General features: G+C 36.6%; 1 protein-coding gene across 4 annotated transcripts in view; it reads left to right on the top strand.

Annotated features, from left to right (window-relative positions):
• CNKSR2 (connector enhancer of kinase suppressor of Ras 2) overlaps window positions 1-20,155 on the top strand; it is a 217,540-nt gene that overhangs the window by 127,513 nt on the left and 69,872 nt on the right. For 2 of the 4 annotated variants that reach the window (XM_026062858.1, XM_026062856.1), the window contains 4 exons: window positions 54-187; window positions 2,886-3,097; window positions 7,138-7,227; window positions 8,219-8,433. In XM_026062858.1, coding sequence (XP_025918643.1) covers window positions 54-187; window positions 2,886-3,097; window positions 7,138-7,227; window positions 8,219-8,433 — 651 coding nt within the window. The remainder of the gene's footprint in view (window positions 1-53; window positions 188-2,885; window positions 3,098-7,137; window positions 7,228-8,218; window positions 8,434-20,155) is intronic. The other 2 variants (XM_026062859.1, XM_026062857.1) reach the window with 1 other exon arrangement.

Below are 20,155 nucleotides of genomic sequence, written 5' to 3'. Positions count from 1 at the left end.
ATAATATACAGATAATCATGGTTATCTCTCTCTCTCTCTCTCTCTCAAACCAGCCTCTTATTCCTAGAAGTCCTACAAGCAGTGTTGCTACACCATCCAGCACTATCAGCACACCTACAAAAAGAGACAGTTCTGCCCTGCAGGATCTCTACATACCCCCTCCTCCAACAGAACCTTATGTTCCCAGGTAAAAAAAATCATTTCAGGTACAATTTATGGTCAAAAAATACTTGTAAAGCAACCAAGCATTCTGTTCCTGCCTGGAGCTGCAGAATTAGGCCAGTAATACTTCATTTTGCAAGGGGACTGGTTATTTAGAGTAGATATGCTGAATCAGACTCACAATAGTCTGAAGCAGTAGCTTTTCTGCCAAACAGTATCCTTCGCAAAGGAAGGTGCAGCACCCTGTTTTCTCAATTAGGGGATAATCTGGCTCCTATAACACTCTCATGCTATTTCCAAAGAGCAAAAATTATCTAAAACCCTGAATCCATAGCTAGGCAAAGAGTTAATATCTGCCCCCTTGGCTAATAACCATGACACAACAAGGGACAAAAGCAAGAAAATTTGCAGCTTTGACAGTCAGAGCACTATTTTGTTCAGCCGTAGTGATTTCTTTTTTAGATATATTTGATTTGATAGTATCTGAGCAATTTTCAGGATGACTTTTAGTGTGGCCACCATACTATATTCTGCAGTGACCCCATGTTCCCTAAATGTACCGCCACTCCGAGGTGCCACATGGAAGAGGCATTTTCACCTCTCTCCCTGCAAGTCTCTAGATTCCCCGGCCGAGTTGGAAGAGCAGCAAATTCTCTGTGCAGATTCATAGCCCTACCCTTACATGACCTCAACTGATTCGTTAAAATTTTGTGGTATATATGGATGTTACTTTCCAAAAATTCTGAGAGATTTAAGGCATAAGTTACAATAGTAACTGCACAGAGGCATAGGGACATATTTAAGAGGAATCAATATTTCTAAAGTTTCTTCTGTATTACTAGATTCAGAATGTTTTATGTACAGTTAGTGTATTTTTGAATTACTTCTTGCTTTTCTTTTCTTTTAGTTAATTTTTTTGGAAAGATTGTAAGGGCAGCATGTCCTTTCTTGTACCTGAGTTTCTTGTACTTGAGTTTTTCTTAGACTCACTTACCACTAACTCTTCTAGCCAATTAATAAGATGTATGGCCCGCTGCTGACAAGGTTTCCCTGGGGATTACCCAGGAGTGAGGTCTATGGCAAATTAAATTGCCTAGTGGGGAGGAGAAATCATGTTTCTATGATAAACTCTTACTCATCAGACGTATATATGGGAAACCTGCCAGGGAAAAATAGTGACTTTCCACCTCATGATTTAGATGATGTCACAACCCTTTTATGAAGGCATGAACTGAACCCTGTATTCTTTCCTTATCACTGCTTTATCTGTTACCTGGTCTGGTTTTTATTTCTGGGAAAAAGAAAAATCCTTCATATTGTCATTTTATTTCGAGTGTGACACATCTACCCTATTGGATTTGCTAAAATACTTTAGTATCTGTCTTAAAGTGACAAACAATATATAGTCTAGTTCACTAACTAGATTATGTTTTTTTCTTCTGATTATATAAAAACATTGTCAGTCATTGCACTTGAATTGTTCATAGGGATCAAATATGTCTTTCATCTATCTGATAACTGGATATTTTGTTATCTCTATATAAATAAAATTTTAAGAACATGGTTTTCAAAAGCTGTACAGAAAAATTCAAGTATTTAATTCTGAAACCATTAGGATGAAAACTCTGGTAAACAAAACAAAACAAAAAGACCCCATAGTCTTCAGGTTTTTCTTTGAATGAAGTGGTTATCTGGTGAAAACCTTGAAACTGAGACTGTACTAGCCTGAAAGCAGTAGTGTCTTTGTACTGATATTGATCATAACAAAATTATTTTTGTTATTTAGTAAGAAACACATCTTCTTTTTACAGAGTATTTTTAGTGAATATTTGGTGGTCAGCAGTTTTTAACTGTAGAAACTGAGAAGTCTAAAATGTGTTTTGATTATTTATTAATAACACTTCTTAAATCGTGATGGTAATGCAAGAGTTTGGAGCAATTCTGATTAAATGTTATATCACTTATTAGTACAATCTGCAATCTTACAGAGAGATTAAGCTACGTACTTTTGAACCTTCCTTTGTCAGCTTAATCCTGGTGGGCTACAGTGCATTTCACAGACCTGTTACAGAGCGTGCAGTGTTTCCACATGATCCGTTTTGGCACTTCGTCAGGCTTTTTTTTTGGGGGGGGGGGGTAATCCGTGATTAACTGTATTTAAGCAAGTCTTTATTTGGGGCCTTATCAAACTGCTCAGCATCTGCTTCTCCGTTTGCTGTTGCTGCTGTGAGGAAGCAAAAACCTTTTGTCCCGGGGAGAGGGTGAAGGGCTGGTGCCTTGCTGCGTGCTGTGAAGCCCCGCGGCCTTGCATGTGCCGTGGGGAAGGGGGTGCGCTGAGCCCCACTCGCACCGTTTCCCTGCACCCAGCGTGTCCGAGGGCCAGCCGTAAATTAGCCCTCGAACCAGCCTGCCGAGCAGCAGCCCCAACCGACGCGCCCTACAAGAAATCAGTAAGATACGTACAGTTTTATTTGTATGATTCCTTTCACAAGAAACCACTAAGGTAGATACGGTCTGCAAGGGAAGTGAATAAGCAGAGACGTGTGGGATAACTGGCATCTACGTGCGTCTGCGTGCACACGCAACGTGTGATCCCAGCACTGGTCAATGGCGCCTATTTCCTTCTTAGATGAGATATTGACATTTTTCCCATATTTATTGAAATATTAACAGTAAAAAATTGTAAATCCCAGTGTACTAAAGACCTCTCTTGTTTACTAAAGGGATGAAAAGGGAAATCTTCCATGTGATGATGTCGGCAGACATATAGTGGGCAAGCCGGTTCACACAGGATCCGAATCTCCAAATTCATTTCTTGACCAGGAATATCGGAAGCGCTTTAATGTGGTTGAAGAAGATGCAGTTTTATACTGCTATGAATATGAGAAAGGAAGAACAAGTGGCCCTGGGAGGAGAGAGAGCACACCAACATATGGTATGGCATTGATCTGATAAGATTAATCCCCCTTTCCTTATTTTGGTCATATTTTTTTTCATGCATCTGCTTTTGTATTTAAGCATAAAAGTATTTGCAGTGACCATTGATCTTGCTAAGAATTCAGTTTTATTTTAGTCTGATCTCAGCCTAAAAGCTTATTCTGCACATGAAGAAAATGCATTACTTATGGTAATAGGGAGTCCAGTTTTGTATTGATGATCTGTCTGACTGTAAGTTCTAGACAAAAACGTTATTCATAATTTTATCAGCTTCATTTTCTAGCTTATGCTTCAGTATCATTTTGTCAGAAAAACTGGCAGAAACCAATGTATTTATACTAAAAATACAGGATGGAAGTGTGCTCCCAGTATGAGGGCGATCTTTGCATAGGTTTAGAACATGCTATATTAGAAAAATTTACCCTGGTATAATCATTCTAGAGATCAAAAGCAGTTCAGATTTACTGAGTGATGACATGCTGCTTTCATGCTGCAGTACTCTTTAAAACTCTCTAATTTTTCTCTAGTCCTAAAAATGATGTAATGACTGATGATACGCTTTTTTTGTAATATTGTATTAACTGCCTGTAACTTCCTATATATAGCAGTCCCTCTTTTTTGAGGTTATATGTTGTCCAAGAAAGAATTATGCATGTAAACACAAACACGTATTTGTGCTGGTATTTCCACATCTTGGATTTTGACCTAGATAGGGTGAAAATTTTGAAACAAATTCTGGTGAGAGTTTGAGTCCTCCAACCTTGATATTCAGAGTGATTTTCCCTTTCAAACTATTGGAACTCTTCCCTTAGCTAGTAAAATTGTACAATTGTAGAGTTGTTAGAATATAGAAGAAAATGAAGAGGGAATCTTTTATCCCTTTGCCTTATTGCATTCTTCCTTGGTTTCTGTGGCAGAGCAAGGAATGTGAAGATGTTTTGGGGAGTGTCTGCAGGTTTTGACATTAAAAAAAAAAAAAAAMCAGAATTCCCTGAGCATAACTACAGTATAGAGGATAAGGCTGCCTTGAAAAAAGATATTTTTACTAATACGATATTAGCTGAGCACATTCCTGAATATATTTTTGCCCCACTTTCTATGTTATTTTAATTACTAAACTGAGTGCAAGCTGTATGTTGGAGTAACTATAGCAATCGTGACGTTATACTGCTTTGAGAAGACAGACATAATTTACGAGGAAGCACAGATTTGGTACATCATGCAGCAAAGCTTCAAAATCACCTGGGAATGTTGATACGAATTGAGCCTGAGCTGCAAAATGTATCCTCAGGACTCTGAGAGATGTAGTTACAGAATGTTAAAGGATATATTTTCATAAAATGTGCCTGTTTCACAGAACCACACTGTCCTGCTGCAAAATTTTCAGTTATCCTTTAGATTTTGAAACATTTTCAGGTGTTTTCTAGCCCTACCTATCTTGTATGAAATAACTGCTTAGTGYTCAAAGTTGATATATCAATTTAATTACTCCTCCATTTCAACTGTCAAAATTAGTGGATGCAGTCAGTTCCACTAACAGAGGTACTCTCTGCTTCTGACTTTAAATTTTAATCCTAGTGGTCGAGAGTGAAGAAGAGCACATTTTTGTGTTCAAGGATTGCTGAATCCATTATTTTGCTAGCAGATAGCTTCTTTATCCTTTTTTTCATTAGCAGAAAGAGTAATAAATACATGGATAAAAAATTGTACTGAGAAACAGTCATTATTTAACACATTTATTATATGGCTTTTCACTTTTAATCTCACTTCTTTTTTAATGAATTCAGACCATAAGAGTCTGCTTTCAGTTAAGTTTATTTTCTAAGAGTATTACCATTTCAGCATTAAATTATAAACTTTCCCACATGTCATTTGTTAGCATAAGATTTGTGGCTAGGCATGACCTTAAGATTTCACAGAAATCTGGAATATGGCAATCGCAGTCTTCTTTTTTATGGCGACCTATTAAAGAAGGTCAAACAGTGTTAAAGGGGCTAGAAAAATAATTGTTTTCAACATGTGCTCCTTAATTATGCAGTGACATTATTATTATTTTTAACACTTCTCAGCCTTCCTTCATAAGAGGTTAGCAGGACCCTCCATAATTGCTCTTTGGGAATCTATTGACGGTTTTTGACGACGTTAACAAAGAGGTTTCTCTCTCGTGCACTTACTGGCTTCCAGCTGTTGCATAATTGTTGCTAATTGGCCTCAGTGAGCTTCTGTTCACAACCAAAAGGCTTTTTCCTGAGTGTAGTCACCAGGGAAAACAGATTTAGTGGATCCATATGGAATAACAAGGAGATCAGCAGAGGTGGCGGACAAATGAAACTTGAGTTCAGCGGAAGGAGTGAATTTGGTCATTCTGGTTATACTGCCAGATATAAAAAAGTATGCACTTCAAACAGCCAGGGATTTTGCAGAATATTTGTTATTGCCAAAGCCTTTGATAGTAATCAGACTTTGCTTGATTTTATAGCTGGGTGATCTTTTCACACGTGCAAGTGCTTTGTATAATATATTGCTAATTAAGTGTCACATAGAAAAGAAAGTTGTATTTCCAGAAAAAGTAACCATTGAGAGTTACTTCTGTTAAAATATAAATGAGCCTAATACATCCCTTCTCAGGAATTGACTTCTTAACTACGTGCTTTAAATCTCACTGACTTCAATCAGACTTATACATGTGCCCATAAATAGTTAAATAAATGATAAATAAAAAGTTAAATATATAAGCTGTATTTTCTGAGTAATGATGTATTTGTGAACTAACCCTGTAGTCTGTATGGAACTTATCTCATACCTTTTTCCTGAGATCACTATGATATCTTGTCCTTTTTTTAAAAAGTCAATATAACCTTTTCCTGTTATACAGTATGCATGATACTGATGCACTTCAGTGGATGCCATATTTAAATGGGTAGATAGACATGTCTGAATATTTGTATTCAGTATAACCAAATGTCTTTTTTTCCAGCATATCATGCATTTGCCATCAAAAATGTGAAATGAATAGGACTGATCATCTTTATTGCAAAGGTTTTCTAATAAAATACTTTAAAAGACTTCTGAAGTTTTTAGTTTGAGCTCTGCTAAGCTTGGAAACAAATTATTTTCCCACTTTTATGCATTGTGACTAGTGGACTGATTTAAAAAAGAGCAAAGGCCGACCTTGTTTCTGAAAACATTTTGTTTTTTAGTCTGCCCTGTGCCATGTTACTCTATTTTTTGTTTCAATATACTATTTAACTTGCTAAAAATTTCAGATCTCTCTAAGTAGCTGTACTAAGTGGCATAGCATATTTTCACTGAATTTCCATCTGTATTTGTGGAATTTTTAAGCAGGAATCATAGTTCACAGCATTTAAAAAAATCATTTCAGCAGCTTCCAAATTAAAACTTTAAAGATATAGTACTCTTCAGCTTTTCTGTTTCTTGTTGTCTTCTGAGATCAAAGTGAATTTTCCAGTACTAAAATACTGTGTTTTTCTGTGGATGAAATGCTACAAAAAGAAATTACACATAGAGGTTTTCCGCTTCCTTTCTCATTCAGTCACTGATGGATCTGTTAAGCCCACCAGCAAAGATGCTATTTGTGAAGGTACTTTAGTGATGTGGACATGTTTCTGTTAGAAACAATTCCTTCTTTATGCTTGCAAACAGTTCTCTCCATGTGTGTACCAGGGGCTTGCAGAATAATAAACAGATATTGCTCAGTGAAAACTAATCTGTAATCTCAATACATTTGGAGAAAGCTCAATCTCAAACTTCCGTGCGTTGGTGATTTACTGGGCACTGGATTTATTTCCTAAGCTTAAAAAAAAAAATCTATGAAATGCCTAGCTGCTTTTTGTCCTGTTAAAGAAAATAAAACTCCTGTTTTAACCTCTTGTTCAGAGGCTGTGCTGGAACCTCTTTCATAAGCAACCCTGTAGAATAAGCACATTAGCATTTAATTTGTTCTTTCTTTTAAAGAATGTTAGTTTAACGCTGCCGTATAAAATGATGCATGATCTCATTTTTTTCCTCTGTTTCCAGGGAAACTAAGGCCTATTTCTATGCCAGTAGAATATAACTGGGTGGGGGATTATGAAGACCCCAATAAGATAAAAAGAGATAGTAGGAGAGGTAAGTGATTTGGATGTACATCTTGTACCTGACATTATGGTTATCACCCTTTAAGCCATGCTAATGTATGTTTCAAGCCCTCATTTTGCTGCTTGCTTAAATATATATTTCTGTGAACCTGTTTTGGGATTTTCCATTATATATATGCTTAATTTTTCTCATAGCTTCTATTAGGATTGAAAAAGTTGCATAACCAGGCAAGAGGAAATCACAGCTTCAGATCCCTGCAGTTTGGTTTAACTTTAATGATATTGGCGTTTCATCGATTGAACTGCATTATACAGTTCTTTTTGAAACTGACTCTAAACTTTCATAATGTATTGGTATTATTGTTATATATTGGTATGCTTAAATGAGAATTATATGTTAAGTTTCTCTGTCTTCATAAGTTCTTTTGGGGTGAAAAGCATTCTAGAGCAGCACTGGGTTCAGCTCAAAATAGTCCAGGGTGAGTTCTTCAAAGTTCTGGTATGGAAGGCTCAGCTATGTAACTTCACATATGAAATGATAACCTCTGAGCTGGCTAGAATCACTCAGCAATAACATCTTACAAAACATCAAAACATGAAAACATCAGCTCAGTGCTCAGTAAGGACCAAAAAAAGCAAACACTGTTAGGAATCATTAGGGAATGAATACAATACACTGCTCTATAAGTTATTACACATGCTGGGTATGTGTGTGGTTTTGATCTCTTGAAAACTATCAAGACATTTGTAGTTGTAGGGCTTCTTTTATTTTCTGTTCTTCTTATTGTCAGAAAAACCACAAAACTGCAAGTGTCTTTAATCTTTTCCCTACCAAAAGATTCATTGTTTTCTTATTATATCCAGACCAAAGAGGAAAATATGTTTTGTTAATGAGATAGCCATGAAGACTTAAAATCTTAGATCTTAGCAGATGCAGGAATAGTATGTATTTTGGAAGGGAGATTATCCTCCATATAACAATTCACAATGATCTTTTGCATTATTGTGTTTTCTTTCAATAGAAAATTCATTACTTCGCTATATGAGCAATGAGAAAATAGGTCAAGAAGACTACATGTTTCAAAGGAATAGCAAAAAAGATACTGGGAAAAAATCCAAAAAGAAAGGAGACAAGAGTAATAGTCCAAGCCATTACTCGTTGTTGCCTAGCTTACAAATGGACTCATTGAGACAAGAAGTCATGGGCACACCTGGACCAGAAACCACTTTGTATCACGTGAGTAAAAATAGTATTAACAAAAGTCATTGCTCTGTATTTGTAGTGAGAGACTGTCTTGTTTTTGTAGTGTTGCTGAAGCCTTTCTGATTGCTGCTGTTGCATTGATTCCTATTCTTCTGACGATAACTGTATCCCAAAGAAGTGTTTTAGAATTCTTACTTCGATATTACAAATGTGGGATGGACACCTGTAACTGTGCTTTAAATCATGTGACTGAGTGGGTGTTGTGTTTGAAATGCAGTGTGGTATCTCTGTCTTGCCTTCTTGCTTCTGTTGGAAATGGGAGAAGCAGCAGTCTGACTGGCCGGAAACCTCTATTCCAACACCTATTTCACTGCAGTTGCATATGCCAGGTCTCTTTAGACAGCCCCTGTACTACAGATACATTTCTACATTACAACCTTCAAAGGCCTAATTGTGGCCAGAAAACTTGTGGGAGGTTTTTGTTTGCTTTTCCTTTAAGATAAGGGGGGCCTTACTGCTGTTTTTAACATATAGCGCTCAATAACTCAAGTAAATTTGAAGGAAGAGATTCTGCTGAATAGGATGTAAAAGGAAAATGCCAGTAACTTAGTAGTTTTTAAAAGCATCAAGAAAAAGGAGTTAGAAGGTTGCAACATATTTTAGATATCATATCATGTTCTCCTCATAACAGGTATTTGTATTTTAGACCTCAATAAAAGATGCCATCATAGAAGAATATGCACACAATAACTGTACAGCAAAACAATAAAACTAATTGTTTTAATGAGTTATCTTCGTATCCTGACAAAGAGAATGTAATTTAAACTGCCAGTGTCTAAGGGAGATAGCAGTGTGGACTTGTCAGGAACTCTTCTGTGAAAAATGAGTGATCATGGCAGGTGGAGCTCTGCTGAGTCCATAGGAGACAGGTAACTCGGTGTCCTGTTGTAAAACATTGCTACAGATTATCGCATTATAAATTGGTGTAGGATAATTGAAACTAATGGAACTTTTACAACCTTTTTACACCACTTGAATGCTTGGTCCACTGGCTTCTAAAATTCTCTTTGGTGCTACAATGTATAGGTGAGTCCGATAAATTTCAGAGAATATGTCATATACATATTAAAAATAAGCACTTGTGGTGTGCTTTAATTAAATCAGGTGCCTAGATGCAATAAATGCTATTCCCTTTCTTTTTCATTTGTAGCAAACTAAGTACAGGGATGAGAATTTTTTGTTACACTATTATCTCCAACTTCAGTTTACAATCTTTTTGTAAGTTGGGAATGCAATAGTGGGGAGATTTCCATTTGCAAAAGCAGACTGATATGTAGTGTTTCCCTAATACATGAAGAAAAGGACTTTGCAAGTGTCTCAAGACTGTGTCCTCTTCCTAATGTCTGCAGTCTTTACCAGCAGAAATCCAGTCAGTCCAAGAGACCTTGAAGTCAAATATTTAGAGGAGAAAATGGAGAATTAATTTGTGTAACAGAGGACTTTCTACTCTCTAATCTCTGTAAGGAAGGGTGTAGTAAATTTGAAACACTTTTCATGTATTGAGAGAGCACTTATCCTTCTCCTTGAATTAACTCATTCCATCACTTTCTTCCATATAGCATTCCTTTATTAGTATACGTTAAATTCCTTAAACTGTGTTTCTGCGCTGAGAAAAGGGTTTTTTTTAAGGTTCCATCTTTGTTCTTCCTCAGTTACTTCCATTACACATTACCTGGAAAATTCTTTGAAATTCTGGTGTGGAAGTTCCCAAGGAACAAACACCTAGAATTAGCATTTTTCACATAGCTTCGATACCCATCCACAAAACACATCTTAACTGTTAGCACCACAAATTCCACCAGTATCTGATAATCATTTTCATGCAACATTACCGTTAAAGGACATCTCCGTAATGCCTTAATCTTCAGCATCTTTTGATAAGCCATGTAGGAGTTAGTTTATTTATACAAATAAAGTCATGTTATTTTTTCTTCAGAGTACAAATCAGTATTGATCTGCAAGCTGTTTTGAAGTGATGTTCAGGAAATAAATGGAAAGAGGAAGCTTGGTCCCTTGATTCGTGCCCAGGGAAATGGGAAGCAGCCCTTCACAAAGCATTCACAACCCTCTAGAGCTGAGCACAGCTGGTCCTATAGCTGGAAACCACCTGGCTGCCACCGTGCGGTACAGTACAGCTCCCTTTTTGAGGTGGTGGCAGGCGAGCATACTGATTTGGGAAACCCTAATCTAGTTTGCAGATGGGGCTGCATGTCGTTACCACACAACAAGGCCTACTTACACTCTGGTCTGAAATAAGCAAACACAGAAGGGATTGCTGAATGTACTGCAAAAATGCAGAGCATAATTTGGTTGGCAGAATTTCTATTACTAATGATGAAAAGAATGGAAGATAACTATGGAGAGAACTGCTGATTGGCGCAGATGAGCTGAGAAGCGAGAGAGTTTAAGGAGCCCACCCCAGAGAACAAGGGCTTTGTATTAGATGGGGGAGAACTTTGCTTGAAATATTACATACACAGTGCAAAGAGGAGATAAAGAAGAGAGAAATACAGAAGAATCACAAAGAGCTCATATCTGGCTGCATTAGAATTTTATGAAGCTATAGATAACAAATAGGAGAAAGAAACAAATGTTGAATTCTTAAATTTAAAATTCTGTCTTAAGATCCCTGAAAAGTGGCTTTCCTATTACAAAATAAATTTTTCGGCATCAGCTACCAAGTTCCAACAAAGACTTTGGATTATCTGAAAATGGGAGCCTCTGAATGAACATGATTCAGTGCAAAAAGAATGCTTTCTTAGGCCCTATTTTATCATCTTGCTGTTGATAGTAAAGTATTAATCTATACCCTTAAGCAGATTATTCCAGTTAGCCATACAAAGCAAACCAATGCAACTGTTTTTCTTCTCTGTTGTGGTTTGTTTGTTTTTACTAGCGTAACTGATGGAGAGCCTAACTTATCTTTCACCTGTTAAACTTTTCCATTATTCTATTTTTTATTAGTGTCATTTATCATGAGTCAAAATTTTGCTTTGAAACAATGAAATTCCTATAAACTGGAAATGGTGATAACTCAAAAACTGCACTAATAGTAGGTGAAAGAAGTTGGGTTGTTTTGGTTTGTTTCTTTGTTTAAGAAGCAGATATTTTCATCATACTAGAATTTAAGGTGAAGAGAGAATACTGTGACTCCCTGGGCTTCATACTACAACCAGTGGACTTTCCCTGCTTGAACTGCAGCTCCTAGTCTTGTAGCTGTAGTTGAACTTAGGCTTTCTTCTTGGCAGTCCCTCAATCTTTTGTACTAAGGTCCCAATACTAGAGAATACTCCACCATTCTTAGTAGGTTGGTCCAGTGCCTAGTTGCTCTTTCTGTTACAATTTTTTCACCCATTAGCCTGCATTTACATGGCTTTTATGTTGCACCCTTAGATATAACTGTACCTTTATTCTCTATGGTTAAAAGCCTTTTGTAGCCAAATTTTTATCTCCCAACATAGGAATTTACAAGTTATAATCAAAGCACTTTGTAACCTTCTCTTGCTTAAAAGAAAAAGACTGAGCATCCTGGGTTTGTCATCGGAGAGTGTTTTCATATTTCTTCATCATTCTCATAATTCTTTCAATTCCTCTGATTTTCCAACATCATTCCTAAAATATGTATGCCAGAACAGGACATACAGTTCAAGGAGCCAGACAGAAAGGTAATAAAACTGCCATGTTCCCATTCACTGCTTCTCTATTTAAATGTTTAAAAGACTGTACGCCCATTTTAACCACAGACTTGAACTGGGAATATATTTATTACCTAGTTTTGGTTTTGTTTTTTTTTCTACTGTTTCACTTTTCAGGATCACTGATTTGTTAGATTAGTGTTCCCAATCCAATCATTTATATTTTGCATTCTTTGTTCTTAAATGTATACCTTTGTGTATGGTTGGCCATGCTGAAACATCTGATTTCTCTATGATCTATGACTCTGAAGCATAGTGTACGACTCTGAAGCAAAGCATGAAATACTAGAGATTAAGGGCTTTGGGTCCTTAAATGCCCCCCTGTGAGTCCCAAGCCTGTAACGCTGGGGTCTGCTGTGCACTGAACTTCTGAAACCTTTGTTTTGAAATGATTTTTTTAGTATGCATGTTCTCTAGAAAATTTTTTAAAAAGAACACATTTCATTTCTTTCTTTTTTCTCTATATTCTTTTCTCTTTTTTTCCAAACATGCTGGAATGGAAACCATGCAGCTCATTCAGCATTCAGTTCTCAGTCATGTTATTCACTGGTCTTCAATTTTATGTTACCTTTATTCAGTGGTGATTTCATTTTTTTTTTTGAGTTCTTAAATAATCTTAAATAATCTTGGACTAAGAACTCATCCCACCAGTTAGTGATGAATGCACCTTACAATTCCAGGTCTCCTCCCTTTTCAGTTTTTCAGCCATTTATGTGTGCAGGTTGATTACTTTTTTACTGTGATCGTTTTCTGCAGAAAAGCAGCTTGTACAATTATGCTTACTTAGACTCCTTGCTATTACTGCTTTTATACACAGCACCATAGAAAATACAAATCTGTAATCAAAAACTACACTGATGAATTAAATTACTACAACAGAAATTGTATGTTATTGTCCTAACAGTAGTGGGTAGCATTAAAAAATTGCCCTGGTAATTCAGAAGTACATGGTTGTTGTTTATTTGTTAAAAGTTGTCATTTGAAAGATGCCATCCGATTCAACGTGGGTTTATTGTATTCTGATGTGGTCACAAGAATATGCTAGTCTAGCATTTCCATGACTGTTGGTATACTCGATTTGCATAAAATTACCAGTTTTAGGAATTTTGTTATATCATTGACCTGCCATGACAATCAAGAGCTGTGTGGTCAAGGGAGTAGTTTAGTTACGGCTTTGAAAAGTGAACAGCTTTTAGTTAAATCCTCTGAATGTAACTAAAGTGATAGCTAATGTAAAAGCAATAGAAAAATAGTTTGTGTTATGTCTGTGAAGTGATCATCCCCTGTATCCACTTATGGTATTTTTAAAGCCTCATATATACCAAGTCTGTCCTCCACTTTTGTTTTGTTTTGTCTCCCGTTCCAGGAAATGGTTCCAGCATACGTTGATTTCTGGCCAAGTTGTTGTTTTTACATTCTATTTTTCTTCTTCAGTATTGCTGAAGAAATACCAACACAGACTGTTAATGTTTTTATTAAGCCAAGGCAAACTTTTTGAGCTATTGTTAATCTGTGTGCAGGCAGGTGTTCAAAGTAATCTATTACTGTAGATATAAGCGGTGCGGTTAAAATTGTCTTGGACCTTTGGGGCACAAGAGATGAAAGCTCTGACACACAATTATAGTTCTTTAAGTTCATTATACTATTCTGTATGGGAATTTCCTTGGTATGTAGCACTTTGTTTTTGGAAAAACAGGAAAATAATGTGGTTATTTAGGAAGCAAATTGTGTCATGAGTCAAAAGAAGTTCTGCAACAGATTAATAATAATATGCTCCTATCCAGATCGATAGAACTTTCTGTTAGTCTAGGAACAGCACCGCTATGGGAAAAAAAGGTTACAGCCTATTTTGCATAACAGGAAGTTTTACAAGAAAAAGAAGTCTTGCTTACAAACTGTTTTCAAACCTACACCAACAAACTTATATTACTGACCTTGTTCCCTCCCTCCCTCCTATACCCGTACCATGCGCATAGTATGTTCACTTGCTCCTGTGTATTAAACAATACCTAATGACTTGTTCATCTTAGGAAAAGTAACTAAAATGTGCTTTCAGTTTCTCGCTTTGCTGATAACCAGCCTATTTAAAATTGTTTAGCCCAGGATGACAGTAGTTTTCTTGGTCATTTAAATTTTATTTGAAGATGAAGTGTAGCACGATGTACTCTTTAAAGTTCATACATCTGGAACAGGTGGTTCAGGAAGGGGTGCAGGAAGAAAGCAAAGTAATCCTAGGGATTTTGCTGAAGATGAAGCAGAGGATAGTTTTTAGGGATGCGTACATATGTACACACACACACCATCTTTAATGTTTCATTCTTACTTTAAATAAAGCAGGAATAAAATGAAAGCTGGCAAGTGTTTTTTTGCTGTGGTTGCAATGAAGCTTGTGTGCAGTTGTCAAATTTTTCCCTCTTTACCAAGTATAACTATCCACCTAGTTGGAGCACAGCTCAGTGATGCTTAGCTCACATAAATAACTGCAGTACTCATTCCAGTGAGCACCTACAGAGCACCTAGCACTCACCTTTCTACTTTGCCTGTGGGGACACATTGAGGTGTTTTTCCAGATATTTCTCCCTTCCCACCCCTCCAGAGAAAAATACAGGAAAATGCTTTTTAAAAGTTCAATTCAAGATGTATAAATTTAGATGTTCTCAGTACAGAGAACTACTAAAAGCTCCTTATTCTGAAAACTCAAAAAGCCAGCTCTGCATGAGCGGTTGGTTTTCTCTTACTCTTCCTATTCCTCTCCATAGAAAACCTGAAAGGAAAGAAAAAGAGAAGGTACTTGAACATAAAGTACCTACACTTCTAATGAAAATTCTTGAATTGAATAGGCATATATTCATGAAACCTTATAATTGTAGTACTCAGTAGCTAGTATTTAAGACAATGCAGAACATATCCACACGAGTTTCCTAATAAACCTGCACACAAGCTACCAGTCAATTTGTTGCAGAAATCTTCTGAATAGAAATGGCATCTAATAAGCACTATATACTGTAAAGTTATTTACCAAAAAGAAAAGCCCTACAAAAACTAGCAGTTTATTATAATTGTAAGCATTGCAGTACTTAATGAATTTCTGTTGGGTGACTTTTTATTATGAATATTTGTAATTAAACAAAAACAAGCTCATAGAGAAAAAAAAAAGTAATTGCACAGATTTTAAGTAGGTGTCTGAAATCTAGAATGTCATTTTACCATTAGAACAGATGGGAGTACATTTTCTTCTTCAAACAGTTTGAAGTCCAACTATGGCAGTATTTAAATGTCAAGGCTCCCTTTTCCTTTGCCTCATTCCTGTTTTCACAATTGTCTAGAGTTAGACTGGTAATTGCCATAGAACAAAAATCTAGCTGTTGATATCAAGGTCCAGTATAACCTAAAGGCATAGTAAAAATATTTTCCACAAGCATTTCCATGATTTTTGTTAACATTAAGATTTGAAGTGCTTTTTCTCCATGCTCTTTTATCCTCAGTTAAATATTTGTGTTAGCATAATACTAAATCTTGCAGAAATATTACAGAGTTGCAGGTCTCAATCATCAGCAAAGGAAATTTTAAACTCCTTCTTGAAAAAGTATTTGTAACAAATACTTGATTAAAAAATTATACTAGCTGAGTTAAAGTTCAAAAGCATTGGCATTTTTATATTTCCAGCTAAGAAACTGCACTGGATTTCAAATATCTGTCCAGAACTGAAATGAATTTCATGAAGAGTTTGTGAAATATTTCATAATTGTGAAAAATTTCAGTCTACTGAAGTTGCTTCATAAAATCTAAACATAATTGTGCATGCACTAGCTCCACTGTAAAGGTAGGAAAACACAAATCTCAACTGAAAGTTGAACATACTTCTGAAATTCCACAATGGGTGAAAAAAAATTTTCTTTGTTACCACATCTAGTTATTGCAAAAATAACTCTCTGAGACTGGACTTCAAGTAGGTTCTCAGGCACCTCCGTAGAACTAGCCCAATAGGCTGAGCTGCTGAGCTGCCCTAGTTTTTTTTCAAGTATTCGTGTGTTTATGAAACTCTAGCATAGCTTGACTCTGGTCAAAATTAAACACTCTGGGATATCCCTCTCTGGAGGTCACTGGAGCATTTACTACATTTACATCCCTTTCTTCTGTAAACAATGCTGGTTATATCGCATCTTAGTTTTTGTCACCTTCTTATAGGGTTGTAGGAGAGCACATTGGCCTTTACTACAACTTCAGCAACTTGTTCATTTTCCCATCAATGAGTATGGAACAAGGCAATAAGGCTGCGGATGTTGAACAATATCTAAATCCACATATGTGGAAATGGAAGGAGCTCGGCTTGCTGCAGTAGAAACAGAGCTGAGAATGCTTATGAAATTATAGCATAATCTGATTTGGAGCTCTTTTAGCGGAATTAAAGTCTATTCAGATGCAAAGGTTCTGCTAAAAACTTTCATGTAATGCAATGCAGAGTAAAATACCCAACTTTGCTGTGGAGGCATCATGAACACTTAGTTTTTATTCTTTTCTTATATCAGCTTCCTCTAGTAGAGTTCAGTTATAGAAGGCCTTTTGCTCTGAGAGACTACTGGAAAGAACATCAATTAAAAAATTCACTAAGGGGAAAATTGGTGAGAGGAAGAAACACAATGGAAAATTCTTACCTATTGCTTTCATGACTCTGAAACGCAGTCATGCTCCACAGCCACAAATGTCCCATTGGCTGTCAGCAGCTTTGACTGTGTAGACGTGTAGAGTTTCTTTTAGTTGGAGGCTCTTTGTGATTTTTTTTATGTCTGATTCAGACAGAAGAGCAACATCTCTGAAGTTATCAAGCTAGAAGAGCAGTTCCAGCACTTGGCCAGCTTCTGTACTCCAAAAAGAAAAAATCTAAATGACACTGTATGCATTCTTTCCTTAAAATGCAGCACTTTATTAAGCTAACAAGTACAAAGCAAGTAATAAAAGTGCACAATACAGTCATACAAATAGCCTAGACTGTGAATATTAAGCTGTTAAAATCAATATAGAGACTTCATCTAGACCATGAGCGAAATGTGTGCCATATAAAACAAACAAAATGTTGAAATAGTTAAGCAAGGGCAATAAGCAAAATATGCTTTACTCCATCAGGCACTTGAGACAGTTGAAAGTGCTAGCCATAAGATTCTTGTGATAAAAGGTAGATCTAGGTATTGCAGCTGGGTTTGACAAAAATCTGTTCCCGATTAAATCTTCTTTTACATTTTTGAAACAAAAAGCAAGAGAGAAACAGCATATGAATTCTTTGCTAATGGAAGATAGCAATTGTATTATTTTTAGACTAGCATAATCAACACAGTAACACAGAAACCTCCCGAGTCTAGTCCACTGCTATTGCAATTAATCACGTTCACTTAATCCTATTCATAAATGTGTTAAACTCCATCTTCAAACATGGCATGAATTGCTGTTGCTGATGATGGGACCAGCAGAAGGTGGTAAACTGAGTGAATGGCTGGCTGGCTGGCATAATTCAAAGAGAAAATGTTGGACAGAGGAGAGGAAAGAGAACAAAAGTATAATCAGACTACCAGCAAGAGAAAGTCATCACTCCTCATGAGTTTGCTAAAGAAAAAAACGCAAATGTCTCAGAAAACTGTATAAAGTAATATCAAAGGTTAATTCAGCCTGGGAGGGCCTCCATCCCCTGCTCCAAGCAGGACCAGCTTTGAGGTCAGACCAGGTTGCTCAGGGCTGCATCCTGCCGGCTCTTGAAAACCTCCAAGGATGGAGATGGCACAACCTTACAGGGCAACCTACCGTGCTGCCCAACTGTCCTCATGGGGAAAAGCTGAAGCTGGGCAAGAAAACAGCAATTTCATCAATGACTAAAAGAATAGTAAATTGCCTAGATTTAAGGCATTGTTTCTGTTATATCATTGCTGTTTAGCTAAAATCATCTTGTGAAATTGCCTCCATAATATCAGATTTGTTCTGCCTGTTGTAGACTTTCAGACTTTTGAACTCAAGTCTTAAGAAAGTGGATGTACATATGCAGCTTTTATATTTGAGTTCTGGTTAAGCATACGTTTTGTGAAATAGTAATATTTTCTCTCCTCAGGAGAGAGTGCTAAGTTCTTTTACTTATCGGGAATTATACCTGCACTGTCCAAAATGAATATCATTCGCATCACAGACGGGAGAATATTTTCACATCGGCATTGCTTCTCTTTGAAAAAAGCAGTTCATACAATGAGCTTTCTCTGATTGGGGAAGTGGTTGGCAAAAGGAAATTTGAAGGCATTGGATGTGAGAAATTTTACTTCTATTTCTATATACTCTGTAATTTTTATTAAAATCCAGAGTAACTATTGCAACAAAGCAAAATGCTGTAGAGATGGGGTGAGACTTGGTTTATGGATCATCCTGAAGCACAATTGGGCACTTTTTTGGAAAACTTTTATTTTAAACTTTCTTTGCTACCTTCTTTCCCATCTGACCATGAGGGGGAAAATGGCCTGTTAGTAATTTCTTGCCATGACGAAGCTACGGAATTCTTCAAAAATGAGAGTTACTGTAAAGGTCATCTAGTCCAACTCTGCCAGTATAGATTTATCCACTACAGTATATGATCTAATGCTCTGAAAGTGTAATTTTACATTGTCAAGAGATGTAGATCTATAGACTAATAAATCTCCTGGCTCAGAACATTTCCTAATTTCCTTTCACACGCCTATTCTGTATTTTTTATGTTACCTATTCCAATTAATCATTCCTGGTTGTATCCTGCTGTTATTACCTGATAGAATGCTTCTACTTTTGTAGGTATTAACATTGTTTGTGTGCCAGCAAGCTATATTACCTGTGGTTAGAGCAATCACAATAGCACAGTTTAGAGATTTTTTTTTTGATGTAGAACAAATGATATAGTCCCTCAGTTACTCCCTTTTGGTAAGGAAGAGATTAAGCATGGCATATTGTATCACAGAAGTGTATGTTAGGCATTGCACAGAGGGGATTCAGCTTGATTTATCACTGCAATATGGTGGGGAATGTCATATCTATAAGAAGTTAGATCTAGACCCTGACTTCCCAGCTGGCTTCTGCTTGTGCTCTTTTTGCACAAGGAAAAGGAAAATATCAGGATTATGAAAGCAGTGAATCAAGGACATCATTGACTGACCTGCTTTGTGAAATTTGACAGTATACAAAAAAATCCCGCCTTGAATGGTGAAAATATGGGTAATTAATTGGGAGCAGATGCCCATTTCAGAGTACAGTTTGATCAAAATGCTTTGACAAGCAGCACAACTATTTCTGAACAAGAGCTTTTTTCAAAGTAGTGGTTTTGACTCAGCAGGGGTCTCTGATCCCTTCCTCTGCCCCACTCACTTGTCCATGGCCTGTAAGAGCCTCGTCTTGTCACATAATGTGGGAGACTGTACTGTAACACCTGGGAGGAAAATGGACTCTTTGCAGCAGTGTGGCTCCTGAACAGAAGCTGTTTTATTAGGTGTTTCTGTTTTACTAGAAAGAAGTGCCTGTTGCTTAGCACCTGATCTGTGAGTTAGCCAATCCATCTCTGCTACTGTACTGGGGGGGAAAAAAACTCATATTTTCACATAGCGATGATAACTGTCTTTTGCCCACTTTCCAAATATATACCTTTGCTCTCAGATTAACCCTAGCAGATAATATTTCTAACACTAGAAGATGGAGACTTTAGAATGAAGTATAAAACTGATTTTATAAGCTGGTTTGGTACCCATTAGGTCACCACAGCCAGCACAGAATTAAAATGTTTCCCCACTTTCTGAGAAGTGCTATTTCATCTTATGCTTAGAGGAAATTTCACTACATTTGAGCAAGTAATGTGACTTTTATCCTGGAATGAGCTGGTCTTTTTCTACCTTAATTCATAGGACCAATGGAAGTTGTTTGGTATGGATTTTAATAGAATGTGTAATGCCTGAGATACAATTGCTCTTTCCTTCTTTCTCCATGGAAATTTCCTCTGTGTTTAAGAT

The sequence above is a fragment of the Apteryx rowi genome, unplaced genomic scaffold, assembly GCF_003343035.1.
Source record: "Apteryx rowi isolate R43461 unplaced genomic scaffold, aptRow1 scaffold_194, whole genome shotgun sequence".
Classification (NCBI taxonomy): domain Eukaryota; kingdom Metazoa; phylum Chordata; class Aves; order Apterygiformes; family Apterygidae; genus Apteryx; species Apteryx rowi.
This window is presented reverse-complemented; position numbering and strand designations above follow the sequence as displayed.